General features: G+C 37.3%; 1 protein-coding gene across 1 annotated transcript in view; it reads left to right on the top strand.

The window, feature by feature from the left end:
- The window catches only part of shank2b (SH3 and multiple ankyrin repeat domains 2b), a 971,122-nt gene that overhangs the window by 266,347 nt on the left and 688,667 nt on the right, over window positions 1–16,108 (top strand). Inside the window, exon 9 of the mRNA XM_028793812.2 lies at window positions 10,498–10,665. Within this exon, the coding sequence (XP_028649645.1) occupies window positions 10,498–10,665 (168 nt within the window). The remainder of the gene's footprint in view (window positions 1–10,497; window positions 10,666–16,108) is intronic.

The following is a 16,108-nucleotide window of genomic DNA, read 5'->3' as shown; positions in this document are numbered from 1 at the left end:
GTTTTCTTTAATACTGTTAAAGGCTTAATATAGTATTTTTCAAGTGTGAGTTTTCTCTTCACAGTCATAGTGCTCAATATATTAATTTGTCAAATGAAATAGTGCTTTACAGTCGAGCATTTTCTATAAGTTTAAAAAAGTACTATGTCAGTTTAAAATGGCCTTCATGGGTGATAAGTCCAAATGTAAAAACAAAGCCCTTAAAACTTACTGAATATGTTGATTTTTATTGTGAGTGTTAGAGTGTTATTGAATTATTGATCTGTTTCCTGAGATTGCATAAATATTATTACAAAAACTTAGCCATGTCATTTTTTGGGGGAAAAAAAAACAAAACTAAAAACATTCTTGTGCGATTCAGCCATTTTAAATGGAGAATGAAGTGAAAAACAGCCCCGACATCCCCCACCCAACCACGGGTCTATGATTCATGATTTTAGTTAGGTAAAACCATGTATCACAAGAAATTACATTTTTAAATGTTTTTCGCACATTTGGAGTAAGTAGCATATAGCTTTCACCAGTTTGCACATGCATGAAAGAGACACACAATGTAAGGACAAAGCTGCAGGTGAAGCACAGGTGACATATGCTGATTGATGCAGCAATAATTATGGAAGTTCCTGGAAGAAGGAAAGCATGGCGTGATCAGTGACACTGTGTGCCTCTTGTGAGGGTCATGTTCTCGATCGGTTTGAGTGTCTGGCAACCTTGTAGCATTGCAGTGACACTAAGATTCACACAGTGATTTACTTATTTTATTGCGGGGACTCCAGGAGCGCACCCAACCTTGAACTGTTACTCACACACTCACACACCAAGACACTGATGAGCAGCACAATAAACTGATAAATAGTAATGAATATATTATTTAAATAACGAAAAAGAACAAAAAATATTACAAAGTGTACGCAAAGCCCTCCCCAGTCTCCCAACGGTGATAATTATTTTTGTATGCGACACAAACAATTAACATTAACTACAAAGTCCAGTATAGCAGGAGCAGATGACAATGAATGTGTGAAATGAAATCCCTGTGAACAGCCCTCTGAAAGAAATGCAAAGTTTTGTCGTACCAGGTTCCCAATGAAGTGTGAGGTTTGGAGGTGATTGGGAGCTCTCCCCAGACGAAGATGAAGCCAACCAAGATGAATCCACACCGACGAGCAGGCACAGGAAGGCAGATAAATCTAGATGAAAGTGTAATCCAAGGTTGTGATAGATTGAAATCCAATAGAATGTGTGATGAGCAGAAACAACACTGACAGATGATCGTGATCCCTCATCGTCTTTTTGGTTTCTTTCTTTTGAAAGAGTCCGCCAGATTAACACTAGAATTACCAAAGCCTATGAAAAAACTTGTAAATCCGTCCCACCTTAAATCCCTTCGCACCTCTCCGTCAACGTCTTTTGTGTTGTAAATATGTCGATAAGCAGCAAACAGCCTACTATCACATACCCTCCATCGCTGCACAAAGTTTTCTCAGCTCAAGTCTGTTTACCTGCGTGTCAGTTGCTTAGAGTTGTATAGACTAGAGTAAATACTGTATTGTTATTTGGAACACATGCATTTCATGTGTGTTCCGTGTCTACAACAATCTATGTAAACACATCAGTAAAACAGAAACGTTTTTCATGTTTTAGTAATAATTGACAAAATGTAGACATGAAGCATATAATGTGTGAAGCCTGAAGTCCAAAAATCAAATAACCACTTTCACGAAAGGTACAAGTATAACAAAACAAGTACACTTCTATTCAGTATATATAGAAAAAGAACCCGCAATAGTGTGCGACATTGACACATCTTTAATACGACTGCTTTGGTGGTGCAACCGTAAGATCTGCTGGCTGGTAATCAAAAGGTCGCAAGTTTGACCCCAGATGACTCAGTTTTGAATAGTGAGCTGCTCTTATTCTTACTATTTTAGAATAAAAACATAAATTTGATTTGAGTCTGTAACAGTCTGTGTTAATTTATGGTATTTGTAAAGGTTAGCTTTGTTTTTTTTATTCAGTTTTATTCTCTCAGTCACGTTCACATTCCCCACATGTGACACTGCTGTTTTCACATAAAGACACGCTCTAACAGAGGTGAACTCAGATGATGATGAGGGTTCTACATTGGAGAAAGAATGCGTTTCACACTTTTGCCATTGCTGTACTTTGTATATGTACACGGGAAGCTCTGCAGTCTACTTGTGACAGCGTAAAGTCACAAGTAGACTGCAGAGCTTCCCGTGTACATATACAAAGACAGCCATGGAAGCTTCCACCTGCAGCTATAGACTCTTCAGTATGCAAGTCCTTCTCCACTCCAGACCCCAACTTCACCATCTCATCCACCGATTTCATGACTCCCCTCAGAATAGCTGTCACCCAAGGGTCACATGCATCAAGGATATGTCAAAATATCTTCTCTTCCCATGTGTCGGAATGCCACTTAAGGCACAACGCTGGGAATTCAAAGGTAAAGTCCCTGAGAGTCTGTGATGATTTTTGCACAAAGGTCTGGCACTTCTTTTCCAACAATGCCTGGTATTCATCGGAGAGGAATGCATTCAGAAAGGCAGTGCGAATCTCCACCTAGTTGTTACATTTGTGCTGTTCCGCAAATCACCAAGCGCAAGCCGGACCGCTGTGTGCTGCATTCAGAACTTTGTACGCATGTATATACTAAAGATGGTTTCTGATCTGTCAGACAAGCGTTTGGGGATTTTTCTTTACCATAGTGAGGATTCTGACATCAGCAGTGGAGGTCTTCCTTGGCCTATCAGTCCCTTTGTGATTACTAAGCTCACCATTGCTTGCTTTCTTCTTAATGATATTCCAGACAGTTAATTTAAGTAATCCTGAGGTTTTAACAATGTTTCAAATGGTTTTATCTTTGTTTTTCAACCTCATAACGGCTTGTTTGACTTTCATTGGTACAGCTCTTGTCCTTGTGTTCAACATTGGCAACTACAGACTCCAAAGGGTAGAAACAAGCCTAGGTATCTTATGCCTGCACTAATGAAGCAATGAAACACATCTGAGTTATCACAAACACCTCTGATGCCAACTGTCCCCAAACATTATGGTGCTCTGAAATGCAGGGGACCATGTATAAAAGTGTTGTAATTTCTACATGGTGTGGCCAAACGAAATGTATGCGAAATAAACTCTGCATCTGAAACTAATTGTTTGATTTGTACTTTTAAATTGTGGAGCAAAGCGGTAAATCAAGTAAAAGTGTGCCTGTCCCAAACATTATGGAGTGCACTGTACATTGAAATGTCCATTCTTAGTGAATAACTACTGGCCTAGTTGTATCATCTTGCCAAATTTCAGCTTTTTAGCTAAACTGGAAATTGTGTTTTTTTTGTTGAGTGTGTGATTAAGTAAGTTAGTCCACCAGTCTGTCGACTGTGCATTGTATAAACAGTTAAAAACCTGGTCTTGTCTCTCACATTGGCAAGCTCTGTAAGCCCCCGCCGTTTCGTTTAAGGACATGACATTTGACATGGGTCAAATTCACTGGCAGGATGATGCCCGACCTGTTGCTGCATCTAAATGGTGCCACCTTTCACCTTCACGCCTGGTGCAGCTGCATTGTTCTTATGTGTGAGTGGACGTTTCTTGTGAGGTGGGCTTCTGTTCTCTTTCTCCGATGTAGAACCCTCATCCTCATCTGAGTTCATCTCTGTTATAGCACGCCTTTGAAAAGTAGCAGTGTCAGATCGGGGGGGACGTGAATGTGAATGAGAGATTAAAACTGAATTAAAAAAAAAAAAAACTTTTTACAAGTACCATAAATTTACACAAGTGTTAAGTTGAATTATGCAATGCTTTTCACCTGTAGAACTAGAGCATATTCCATGCATGGCTGAGTTCCACTGTTTTTCTAAAATGATGACTGAAATGTTCCTTTCCTTTTCTTTGAAGGGAAAATTCTTTGAAATATTTTATATATTATTGAAATGCTATCTGATCCTTCATGGACATTAACCAGTGTCGCCTCTGGGATTGATATGGGTGCATGATGTGGAAAGTACAGTAGGTTTCTTTTAACAAAATTTCACATTTGCATTTAGGAAAAAAGTATTTAGCTGGAAAATTAAATTTGGAGTATAATTGTTCATATGATGCAAGTACGTTTTTTATGTGAAAATTTCTTAGTATCTTAATTCCTGATGTTTTCCATAAGTTAAACACTGAGTAGGTTTGAGAAAGTGGAAAAAGGGGATTATAATGTATAGGAGCAGCGGCCCTGCATTGTTTGCTTATTTTAATTATGGGTAGCAGACTGGTTTGCTGGTACATTGATGAATGTTACTATTGAATGGAGGGCAAAGCAGGACATTCAAGAACGATTTGGAGTAAGATTTGTTTTTCATTGGAAGCCAGGCCAGTGTAAATTCATTATTTTCTACCAGTTTTCAAGATTTTATCATTTGCTGCCCAGTACTAAAACTGAAAGTTGGGTAGTGCCATGTCACATTCTTCTTTAGATATTTGTTGAGTCGCCTTTTGAATGCTGGACATTTCGAATTCCACATAAATGAAGTGGAACAGACAGAGCAGCTTAGGGAGAATGTTCATTTTGACAGTATTAATTCTGCCTACTAAACTGAGATTGAGGGTTGAACATCTGTTAACATCTTGTTTAATTTTATCTGTATTGCTTCCTGAATTGTATTTTAAGAGGTCTTTATATTTACTTGTGATAGTTATCCTCATATATTTAAACTGTGCTATTGTGAAGAAATAGCTATCAAATCTAATGTAATGTGCTAGACAATTCTAGACACAATCCTTGATGGAATCCTCATTTTTTATAATGTTCCTGGATGTTGATGTAATTTTTTGTAAAGAACAGAAATTTGCTGGAATACTAGCTTGTATTATCTTGAAAGTTACAAGACATTTGTTCTTAAGGCCCCTCTTTCTTGTGTGGGTTTGAACTAAATTCTTTTTTATTTTGTAGAGCACTTTTTGTAGAAGAAGGTCACAATTGAAATCTAGCTTATTGTAATATGCCTATGAAAACTTACATTGTTTTCAGTCCAGAATTTCTCATGAAATAAATAATAAATCTATGCTGTATGTGTGCAAGTTTTTTTTGCTTTCATGTAGCCAAGCGGGTTGATGACGCCAAGTTGTTTAGATAGGAGTGAATATGCAATGTGAAAAATGTCCTGTTCAAGGTTGGTACTTGCCTAATTTAAGTTACTGCTGCATTATGTTTCAGTTAGTTGCTGCCATCTACTGGATGAATGAATTTGTCAATCTCTGATGAGCAACAACAGCATGAGAGAGAGAGAGATTTGATCATGAACAATTGTAAGAAACAATTCTATCTTGTCAAGGGTGCTATTTGTTTTATTTCCGGTTCTCTTGAAAAATAGGCACTCTTGTCTAACATGTTAGGCCGAGATTATACTTCACGCGATGCAATGCATGCTGCAGCGGATGCTCCTGCTACGCAAGCGTTTTACTTTTTATACTTGCGCGCATACTTTACGTAAATCTGGAGGAATCCACCAGGTGGCAGTGCGAGATATTATCACAGTGGGAGCAGGTTTGGCTTCGCTGTGTTGTGAATTGCCTGGAACACCCATTATATTCCGATGACACCTTGCCGCAGTTATCTCTGAAAAGGATGTTTAATGATTAAATCCATCAATCCAGGGATGAGCCCATTCCAGCTAGCATTGGGCACGAGGCAGAAACAATCCCTAGACAGAGTATCAGCTCATTGGAAGCTGAATATAAGCACTCACATACACTAGCATCAATTTAGTGTCATCAAATCTGCATATCTTTGGAAGGAAACCAGAGCACAGTGTTGAAACCCAGCAGGAAAATATGTAAACTCCAAGCAGGGAATACCAGCGATGTGACTCCCTGCAACACAGCAGTGCTACTGCTCCACCACTGTGTCACCCCCACGTGTGTAATTATTAACAGTTGTAAGGGCTAGCTCGGCCACAGACAGACACAACACCGCAATGTCCACAACACACGTTTAATATACTATATACACAACTATTTACAATTTTTCACTCAGTCCTTGGTCCTTCGGGCTGCCTCCACTCCTGCCTCGCAAGCTTCGTTCTCTTCCACCCGACTCCGGCTCCCCCCCTGAATGAAGTGAGGTGGCCCCTTTTATAATTCCCCGGATGTGCTCCAGGTGCCTGATGATGAACTTCTGGCAGCACTCCCCACTGTGGCGGAAGTGCTGCCCTTGCACCCGGAAGCACTCCGGGTGTACACCATCCCTGGTCTGTCAGCACCTCCTTGTGTCCCAGAAGTGCTGTTCCCCAGTAATCAAGGACCGTCCAGGTGCCCAGGGAAGAGAAGTGCCACTCTCCTGGTCCCTCCTTCCTCCAGGCGTCCCGGCGGGGCAGGGTTCCTGGCCGTCTATCACACAGTATTCATTATTTAAACAAAATTAATGATTTATCTGTAAAATGTAACATACATACTTTAATGCATTTCATCATGAAAGTGATATCAAGTATAAGTCTAAAGATTCTAAATTTGCAGAGAGTTGGAATATCATACATTTAATGTGTTCTGTGTGGTGATCTATTGCTGCGTGCCGCTGCTGTCAGGTCAGGAAGAAGTCCAAGAAGCTCGTAGTGATTAAAAACTGGGATGACGTTTACGGTGGTCTGCTTTAATGATAAAGTAAACTATGAAGTTAAAGTGGACATTTCGAGATTAAAACCTAAATTTCCACTTTAATCACAAAATACACCTTTTCACCATGTCCTTAATTTTTTTCGCTGTACATTATATTGCTGTTAAGTTGCAAAAAAAAGATGGCACAAAAGATGGTATGTGAGTCTTTTAAAATGTATTGTGTCATTACGATCGGGAATATGCGACGCTTGAATTTAAAAGCACCATGGATGCATCTGTATGTCGGCATTTTGGTTCACCATATCGAACCATTCATCAAACATCGAAGCGCGCACATGGAACCTACTAGGATCCGCATAGTGGCTCTCTGTCACATGTAGATAGTAAACAGAGACTCTGACGTCACGTTCCGACTTTTATCACACTGCGCCACCTGACTTTTTTCTGGTACTGCAACTCGCGCACACGTCGCTTTAATTTCTGAGGACCTGTTCAGAGGACACGTCAAATGTACGCTGGGAATGCGTGGCAGCGTACACGTTCTGAGCGTGAAGTATAAACGAGCCCTTAGTTTCAGGGTTAGTGATAGATAACATTTAAAGGTAAATATACTATAGAAAGAATGTAGAATTAAAACAAAAATGGAAAGCATTCTTACGTTGTCAGTGGTGTGCCACTCACAACATTGCTTTTCAGAGTTTCAAAGAACTGTTCTATGTCCAGAGAGCTTTTGTACAGGCCATCTGAGCACAAACTTGCACACAAAGCAAATTGCAGCTTGCTTTTAATAGTGCCTACAGTCCAAAATTCTCACTATGAAGCATTCTATCATAGGATTTTTTAAGGAGATATACATTGGACTCATAATAAGTGCTGGTCTTGTGATAAAAGTATTTAGTATATGTTGCAAAACAATCTTCACTTGTGTGGGTACACCCTGTATTTGTTACTGCTGGAATTTTTAATAGATGCTGCTGTTGTAGGCCAGAAATTCAGTTAAATTTGTTTAATCAAAAACTCATGAATTAAATTTAGCTTGTTATTTTTATGAGGATGCAGGGCAAAAGTCAAAAACATATGTTAAACAGTCTCTAAACATCATTATCTTTTGTATCAAAAATTCAATGTATCTTTTCACATCAAATGCTACAGTAGTATTGATCTATATAAATATATGCTTGAAGGAGCGCACTTTTGATTTTTGCCATTGCTTTTCTATTCACACTCTGTTTCAACTAAAAAAAAATAAATCAGTTTTGTTAAGTTATTATATACATCATCATAAAATTATTTTAATTTCATTTATTAAGGAGGGACACTGTGATTAGTGTTGTGGCATCACAACCCCAGAATACACATTTTCAGTCTTGTTCTTGGCCCTGTTGACACATAGTAGTTTGCACCTCATTTTCATATTATTTAATTATCATTCTTATTTTGTTTTATGTTACTCTGGTTTTTCTTTCACATTCAAAGACAAGCCTCAGAATTGGTCCAGTGTTAGTGAACAAGGCTGTGGCATGAGTGTGTGATGGGTTTGCTGTCTTGTTGTTTTGTGCATTATGCCTAAAACTACAAACCCCTTGACCATGAACTGGATTAAGTGGTTTGCAATAATTAATACATACAGTAGATGCATTTGTTGGTGATAGGCTCCATTCATTATTGACCAAGAATTGGATTAGCCAGGTTTGTGAATGTTGTTATTATATTGTAGTACACTTCAGAAAGGGCAAGACAACATTAAAGATTTATGGTAATCCCGCTATATATCTCTTGTCACATTTATTTTTTATTCTACAGCACATGTAATGATCCCCTCACTACTTTCTTCAGGGCCAAAAAGACGACACCAAAATGACAAAATGTACTTGGCTTGCCTGCTTTAGCCATATTCCCTCTGGTTTTCCCTATATTTATTTCAAGTGATTGCTGATCACTCTAAATCTCTTTCATTCCTTTAAAAACCCTGTAGAACACCAGGCCTGTGTTCCAGGAAGCCGTAATTTATCAGTTTCTTTTTATCATGACTTGACTTCAGAAACTCAGAAATAGTAGAAAGGTGAAAAACAGTGAGCTCTCTGAAAACACTCACCGGATACGTTAGCTAGTCTTTCTATTTGTACTGTATGTAAATTGAAGTAAACATACATTATACAGTGTGACTTTTATGGGTTCAGTGGTGTTCAATAGACTTTAACCTATGGTTACGCAGTATAGCCTGTGTCTATGCTGGCTCGTAGAATAAAGCAGCTTTGAGATTGGGTAGGAGTGTTTTATTCATTATTTCCTTTGAAACTGTTTTTGTACTGGTACTGAGGTCCAGAAACTGATATTGATACCAGTCAATGTTTATGTACTGATTCAACACTACTTTAAACTGACATTCTTTAAGTGTTTAAACGTTAGCACTTTTTTTTCAAACTTAACATAGAGAGAGTAGACTAAAATAGTAAAACTTAACTGCTCAGGATGCTGGTGTAACTCAATAACACTAGCAGTAAAAGAGGCTTTTACTGATGATCAGTGTCAAAAAAGACAAATTAAATCAATTGTGATTCACTGTTGTATAATTTATACACCGTCAGCACGGTGAACGTCACTGAGAGAATAAAACTGAATAATAATAATAAAACAAGCGCTAACTTTTACAAGTAGCCAAAATTTAGACTGGGTGTTACAGACTCAAATCAAATGTATGTTTTTTATTATATTGCAGAAATAATAATGATAATAATAGCAGCTCACTACTCAAAACGCGGAGCACCTGGTCTTGAACCCAGGATTTGGGGTTATAAGGCAGCAGTTCTTACCTCTGCGCCATTCAAGAATGAGTGTAAACTCCTTGTCGATTGACATTTAACCTTGAGTTTTTAAGTCATTGGCAGCCACATGTAACTTAAATGCTTTTTTTTCCCCCTTTGGTTATATTCTTGAATAAAAGCACATGTGTTTATTTGATGTTTGGACTGAAGTCTTCACACATTATACACTTCATGTTGTTATTAGTATAACATGGAAAAAGGTTCTGCTTTAGGTATGTGTTCAGCTTTTCTCACATTTCCTTTCATCCTACACTTACCCAGATCTTTGTAGACACGGAACACACATGAAATGCATGTATTTCAAATAATGATATACTGTATTATTTACCCTATACAATTCCAGGCACCTCACATGCAGATAAGGAGCCTTGGCTTGAGCTGGGAGAATGTTTTGCCCGAGCTGAGCTCTGTCAAGACGGGGGATGGGACAGCAGGCTGCTTGCAGCTTGTGCTGATCGACTCATTTACAAAATAAAAGCCGCTGATAGAGAGGTGCGAAGGGATTTAAGGTGGCCACTTCTCCGCCTTGGTCACTTGGTTTTTGAAGCTAGTACAGTTCCATTACTGAAATTGTCTGAAATAGTCTGAGTTCAAGCAGTATGTTACGGGTAACACATTTCATAATAATGCAGCATTCCTTGCACATTTTTGAATTGCTGCATCTGTACATGTAGATCACATTTTAGGGACTTATATTTAACCATTTTTCTGAAATAATGTAACAAAACATCACATTGTTGACTGATTTATGGCTTAAAAAGTATTTTGGGTCTTCTTAATTATCTAGAAACAGTTTTACAATCTGAACACCTCATTATTACTTTCTATACTGCTTCTTTCCAGAAAAGTAAATCATTTCTTTTTGATTGTTCGCAAAGTGGGCACTACTGGTATTTCTATAATAAACTGAAAGTTACAAATCCTAGGGGTGTTAGAAATATACATGAAATGTCAAAAAACTCTTAAGTGAGAAACCTGCTTTCTATGTGGATTCTGACTGTTTGATCCACCTTTCATCTCATTTTATAATGTGTGTTTATTTCAGACACTTTTGGAACTGGGAGCTTCTCCAGATTATAAAGACCGTCGTGGACTAACAGCCTTGTACCATACAGCAATGGTGGGAGGTGACCCGTACTGTTGTGAGTTACTGTTACATGAACATGCTACTGTCAGCTGTAAAGATGAAAATGGATGGCAGGAAATTCACCAGGTACACTTTTCAATTATTTTTCATTTGTGCCAATGTTATGCAATAAGACCCTGTGTTCGGATTCAGCGGGTTGGAAAATGGATGGATGGATTATACATTGTGTGTAGGGGTGTACTGTATGTATGCTTTATTATTAGCACATTTTGTATTCTTTTCTTTTTGACCAAAAGGATTCGTAGTTCCTTGTCTATGCGAACAAGGCTCATGTTCATAAATACAAACCAATGTGTATATGCAGGTACACCTGATTGTTGTGGATTCAGTGGTGCTTAAAGGATGTGTTTGGTACTTTTCAAGTTAGTTACTTTTTCTCAGTAATGGTGTACATTCAATTGTCATGCAAATTATTGTTTTACTGTGAATCATTTTTATGATTTTAAATAACACATTTGAAACTGGGCACCAGTACAGAGCAAAAGCCTTTAAATGTACCAAATACATGCACTTTGAGGAGGCAAAATGTTTGAATTCAGAAAATGTACCTTTGGTATTTGTCGTATATTTGTGATAAAGGATATTGAAAATGATATATTTTATCACAGATTTTTGCAATTATTTTTCCTGACGTAAGTATATGCAGTGTTCACTTATCTATTCAAAGGTGATGTACATTTTAAAATGTAAATAAGAAAGTAAAACAGCACAAAACCAGGCATGCTTGTATGTGTAGCTGATTATTGTAACATTGACATCTGATCACAAAACCACCAATGAATATCATCGGCAGCATGCTGATGGCCATGCAAAACTACAAGAAAATTGAAGGGGAATCCATGTGGCATTCGGACAGACTAAGAATTAATTATGTCCTTAATATTGTGGATTAGGCACTGAATGAAACTGTGCCAACAACAGCACTTTTGTGCAAAACAAAAATTATGTTAACTTCTTTCCCCACCATCTTCTGAGTTGTATTTGAAAAATACACAACTGATCAATTTCTATGTTAACCATAATGGGGATATTTTCACATCTCTCTATTATAAAAAGAAATCCTGTCCCCTGTCCTGATAGTCTACGATACGTGATAATCTCAAAAGACATTTTAAAGACCCGCAAGACCAAGGAGACTTGCCACGGTACATCTCGTGGGGACGGTAAACATGAGATGCGCGGGCGTGGTCCAGAAATAAGACAGGTATTGCTTTTACAACGTCACGCGAGACCAGGCAGTGAACCATCATTTAAAACAAATCAACAGACCTCTAAGCTAGCAGTTGTTGGATTGCTTTTGGCAGGCAAACATCATGTGTTCCCAGCTCTTAAAACATTGTCATGCGACAGGCAGAAGAGGCAGCTAGCAAGCAGCAAAAAGACAGCAAATGATCCAAAGGCATATCTTTAGCATACGTTCAGCCGCAACACCCTTCACAACACGAGCAGTATTATACGTCTGGGAAGAAAGAGATGTAACCTCGTGTGGGGCAGGAAATAAAGAAACAAGTATTGTTTTTACAAAAGTTTTTAAAGTAAAAGAGAAAATAATGGATATGTAACAATTCACAAGAAAATAACAATCTCTTTAAATTGTAGATTGCCTGCCTAAGATGAATGGGGATGAATGGGGACGTGGGAATGAGGGGTCCTTTCATCGGGTTAGCGCCATTTCAGATGTGGAATGGCAAAATGGGGGAGGCAGCTTGATGAATGAGGTCTCCAGGACTTAAAACTAATCCAAATCATATTATGTGATATCATCTAATGTGAAATTCTACTCCGTACTTCTAGAATTTTTATTTTTATACTGTATTGAGGATTTATTTTGTTCTATGCATTGTACTGTACGGCTCAGAATTAAAAGACAATGAGTGAACTTCATAAAGACGTTTACAAACGAGACTATGAAACCAGTGAAATTAGAAAGGCTCAAAAAAAAAGCGGCACTATACACATGTGGAGAAAGTTAAAGGATATGAAAGTAGGAAAATTAGAAAATATAAAAAAAGAAAGTAAAGATCGCAGTAACGCAAACAAACAAACTGCCTCATTTAACTATGTACCAGTCTAACTTTGGTTTTGCACAATAATTACTACACTATTGCACCTTAACACTTAATTCTACTTTATTCACATAATTTTACTTATTTATTATGTTCTACTATACTGTTATCTTTCAATCTATGACTTTTTGTTAATCTAACTGATATTCTTCTAACTTTGCACAGTTTTTGATAAGCGGATCAGGATGCATTTCACTGCGTGTTGTCCTGTATAACTATTCATGTGACAAATAAAGAATCTTGAGAATTTCAAAAACGGAGTTTACCGCACATGCATTTATTGGTTACTTTGTTAGTGTATATATATTTACCTGTCTGCTTATTTAAAAAGCTAAATTTACCCCAGGAGTCAAAAACGTTCTGTCTAGCCCTTGTACAAAAACCTAGACAAAAGCTGGGGTATGACCTTGGTAACCCCATGTACGTTTGGATCTGTGAGAGGAAAATAGCACGACTTTACAGACAGGAGTCCAATGCAGAACTCTGCGTACTTTTTTACTTTGTAAAAAAAAAATATTAACTGCTGATGATGTAGATCGTTTTGTCTATGCTGAAATTACAAACAGAGAAACCTGTCCTGACCTCATTAAAAAGATTCAGCATATTGGGACTCGCAAGATTACAAATATTGTTTTTACAGAAGTTCTGAAATAAAAGTGAAACTAATGGAATAGCAACAATTCAAAGAAAATAAAATCTTAAAAGTGTGTATCCGGAAAACCAAACACTGGGGTTGGCGAGTAAAGCGAGCAGGGGGCGAAGCCCCCTATTTTCTTATATTTATGTCAGGATGAAAAGCTATGATGTGTGAATAATTTGTTTTGTAGCTGGAATTCAGTTTCAGAAGTACTTTTATACATTAGCGTCTCTGCATCAGTATTGGAAAATAATAATGAATAGTACTAAAATATGATTATGAACTAAATTCTAGAAGAAGCACAAACTTGCCAACATGTGGAAACCATGTGCATAGGGTAAATATGTTAGATAAAATAGATTTTATTAACCATGTTGTTAAAAATATGTTTACCCAGTTTCTATAAAACATATTCAAAACTATAAATCATAATGTGCCATGAATATGGGGTCTTAGCTTTGTTGGGATCGGTTTAATTACTCTATTGTGAGTTGATCACTATATAAAGGATACAAAAGTAATTGCATGAACGAGTGTGGATGTTTATGTGAGTGTGCAAGCATTAATTGGCTTAAGTGGGCCTTAAGTGGGGCTTTAGGCTAGATCTTGATAAAAAATGTCAGTTGTAAATGTAATTAACAGTCAACATTTGCTGTATTATTAAATTTCATAGGCTACCTTCCTCACAGATTATCTGCAAAGTACTCAGAGGTGTTCACTGCTGCTTTTAATCGCTGCTGGCTCATACTGTATGTTTTTGGTGGTTTTTATTTAGGATTTAGTTCCCAGTGACCTAGTTCTGCATGTGCTATGGCTTTCTATTGACAAAGTTAACAAAGTTGTTTTTGTGACCCAAGAAAAAAATCAAAGAATCTGTGGCAGAACATTTCCTGAAGTACATTACCCACATGCTGCAAATAATAATGACACCAAGTGACCTAGTATAATAATTGTTACACAAATTAAAAAAGAAATCTTAAGAAGAGTTGAGGACCCAGCTTAGGAAAACACCATTTAATGGAATAATGAAAAAAGGAAAAACTGTAAGTTTGAAGAAAGAAATGGAAGGATGACTTGTCTTCTTCTGTTTTGGTCTCCAAGCTTCTTTCCAGGATGTTTGTTGGTCAAATGATGTCAGACTCCTGGTCTTGAGCTTTTTTGTAATGCTGCACCAGAAGGGATGGAGTTTGCAGGGAAGAAATGTGACATCACTCGATGTGAGACCTAAAGTTCCAGGTGCAGGAATGTTTGTACAAGATTGTGTCAAGATTGTATCTCACCAAGTCAAATCCCCATTAAGGCACTCACAAGGCCTACATTTGTGACATAGTTAAAAAAAAAAAAAAAAAAAGTTTATACAAGGGCTTTATTGAATACCTGATTTTTCACTATTCGGCCGAATATGAATTTTCGATTTCCAGATAGAGGTCGAGTATGAATGCAAATAGTACAGTAATTGAAATGGGAGCACTTGCGGACAGTACTGTGTATTTAATATGTCATTTTCTTGAAATTCTAGCTATTAGTATAAAGAGTATTTTTGACATGGATTTGTTTACACACTAAACAAAATTAAAAACTTGAGGTTTTAAAAAATTTATTTTTTTATCTCAAAAACATTAATCATAAATCAATAGTCGTGAAGTTTAAGTTTGGAGATATAAGTGTTTCTAGCCTCTACAATGCAAAAAGTCCATGTTCCACTTCAGAAGTATCAACTGTTCAGCTCAGTTGGGAAGAAGACTAAATCTTCCTGCTGAACAAACATTACTACCATTGCTAGCTGGTGTTCCCAAATTGAATTGTCTTCCCACCAAGACAGGGGATCACTGTCATCTGCAAATAGCTCTTTGAAACATAGGTCAGATATTCTTGCTCAAATACTGTAACAGCAATACTGGACTCTTAATTCTTTTGTCATCTAAGTAATCCCAGCATGAGTAAACTCCTGCACTGATTTTTAGCTTTTTTCGTAGGTGAATCTGTTGTCAAATGTTCTTTATCTCCATTGTTATATATGGCTGCATATATATCAGTCTTTTCCATAGCTTTTGAGAAGTGAACCATTTTACTTTAAAACGTGGGTCATGTACAGGTGAAACAATTTGAATTAGATTTATTTTGACATTCTGGAATTTTTCATGTAAAGACTTTGAAATTTCCTACACCATTTCTTGTACTCTGTCAGTACTTGTACTGGACAACTGGTTGTTCAAATACTGAGTAAGGGCATTGCATGATTATATAAAGCTGTTTCGTATGAAACATCTCCAGTTAATTCTTTAAATGGTTGTAAAATAGTTAAAAGAATCTGCATTAACTTCCACGGAGCTTGTAACTTGAGCTTTCCTCAGTCATAAAGAAAATAACTCCACACTTCTAATAATCTTTCACACATGTAGAACTGTATAGAGAAATCCATCTTGTGACAACATCTTGCATGAGTTCATGTTCAGGTAATTTCAGTTCTTTTTATTTCTCACACGCTCTGACCATAGCACTGGTGGAATGTTTGAAATAGCCATCTGTTTTTCTTGCTATGGTAATGAGGTTGTTGACAGAATTCTCACTGTACAGGGAGTTATGAATAGATAGCCGAGGAGTGTGATCAAAACAACATACATTTTCTTGGTTTGCACCTTGCATAACCTTCTTTATGTTGCTACAACTGTCTCTGATAAACACAGGAATTTGATGTTGTATTTTCAATCATTCTCTCATTTCAGAAGCAGCATTTGCAAGCATTTCAGCCGCATGTGTACCAGTTACATTTTCACAGTGGAGCACAGCAAATTGTCAGTTGAAA

This window comes from Erpetoichthys calabaricus, chromosome 2, assembly GCF_900747795.2.
Source record: "Erpetoichthys calabaricus chromosome 2, fErpCal1.3, whole genome shotgun sequence".
Lineage (NCBI taxonomy): Eukaryota > Metazoa > Chordata > Cladistia > Polypteriformes > Polypteridae > Erpetoichthys > Erpetoichthys calabaricus.
This window is presented reverse-complemented; position numbering and strand designations above follow the sequence as displayed.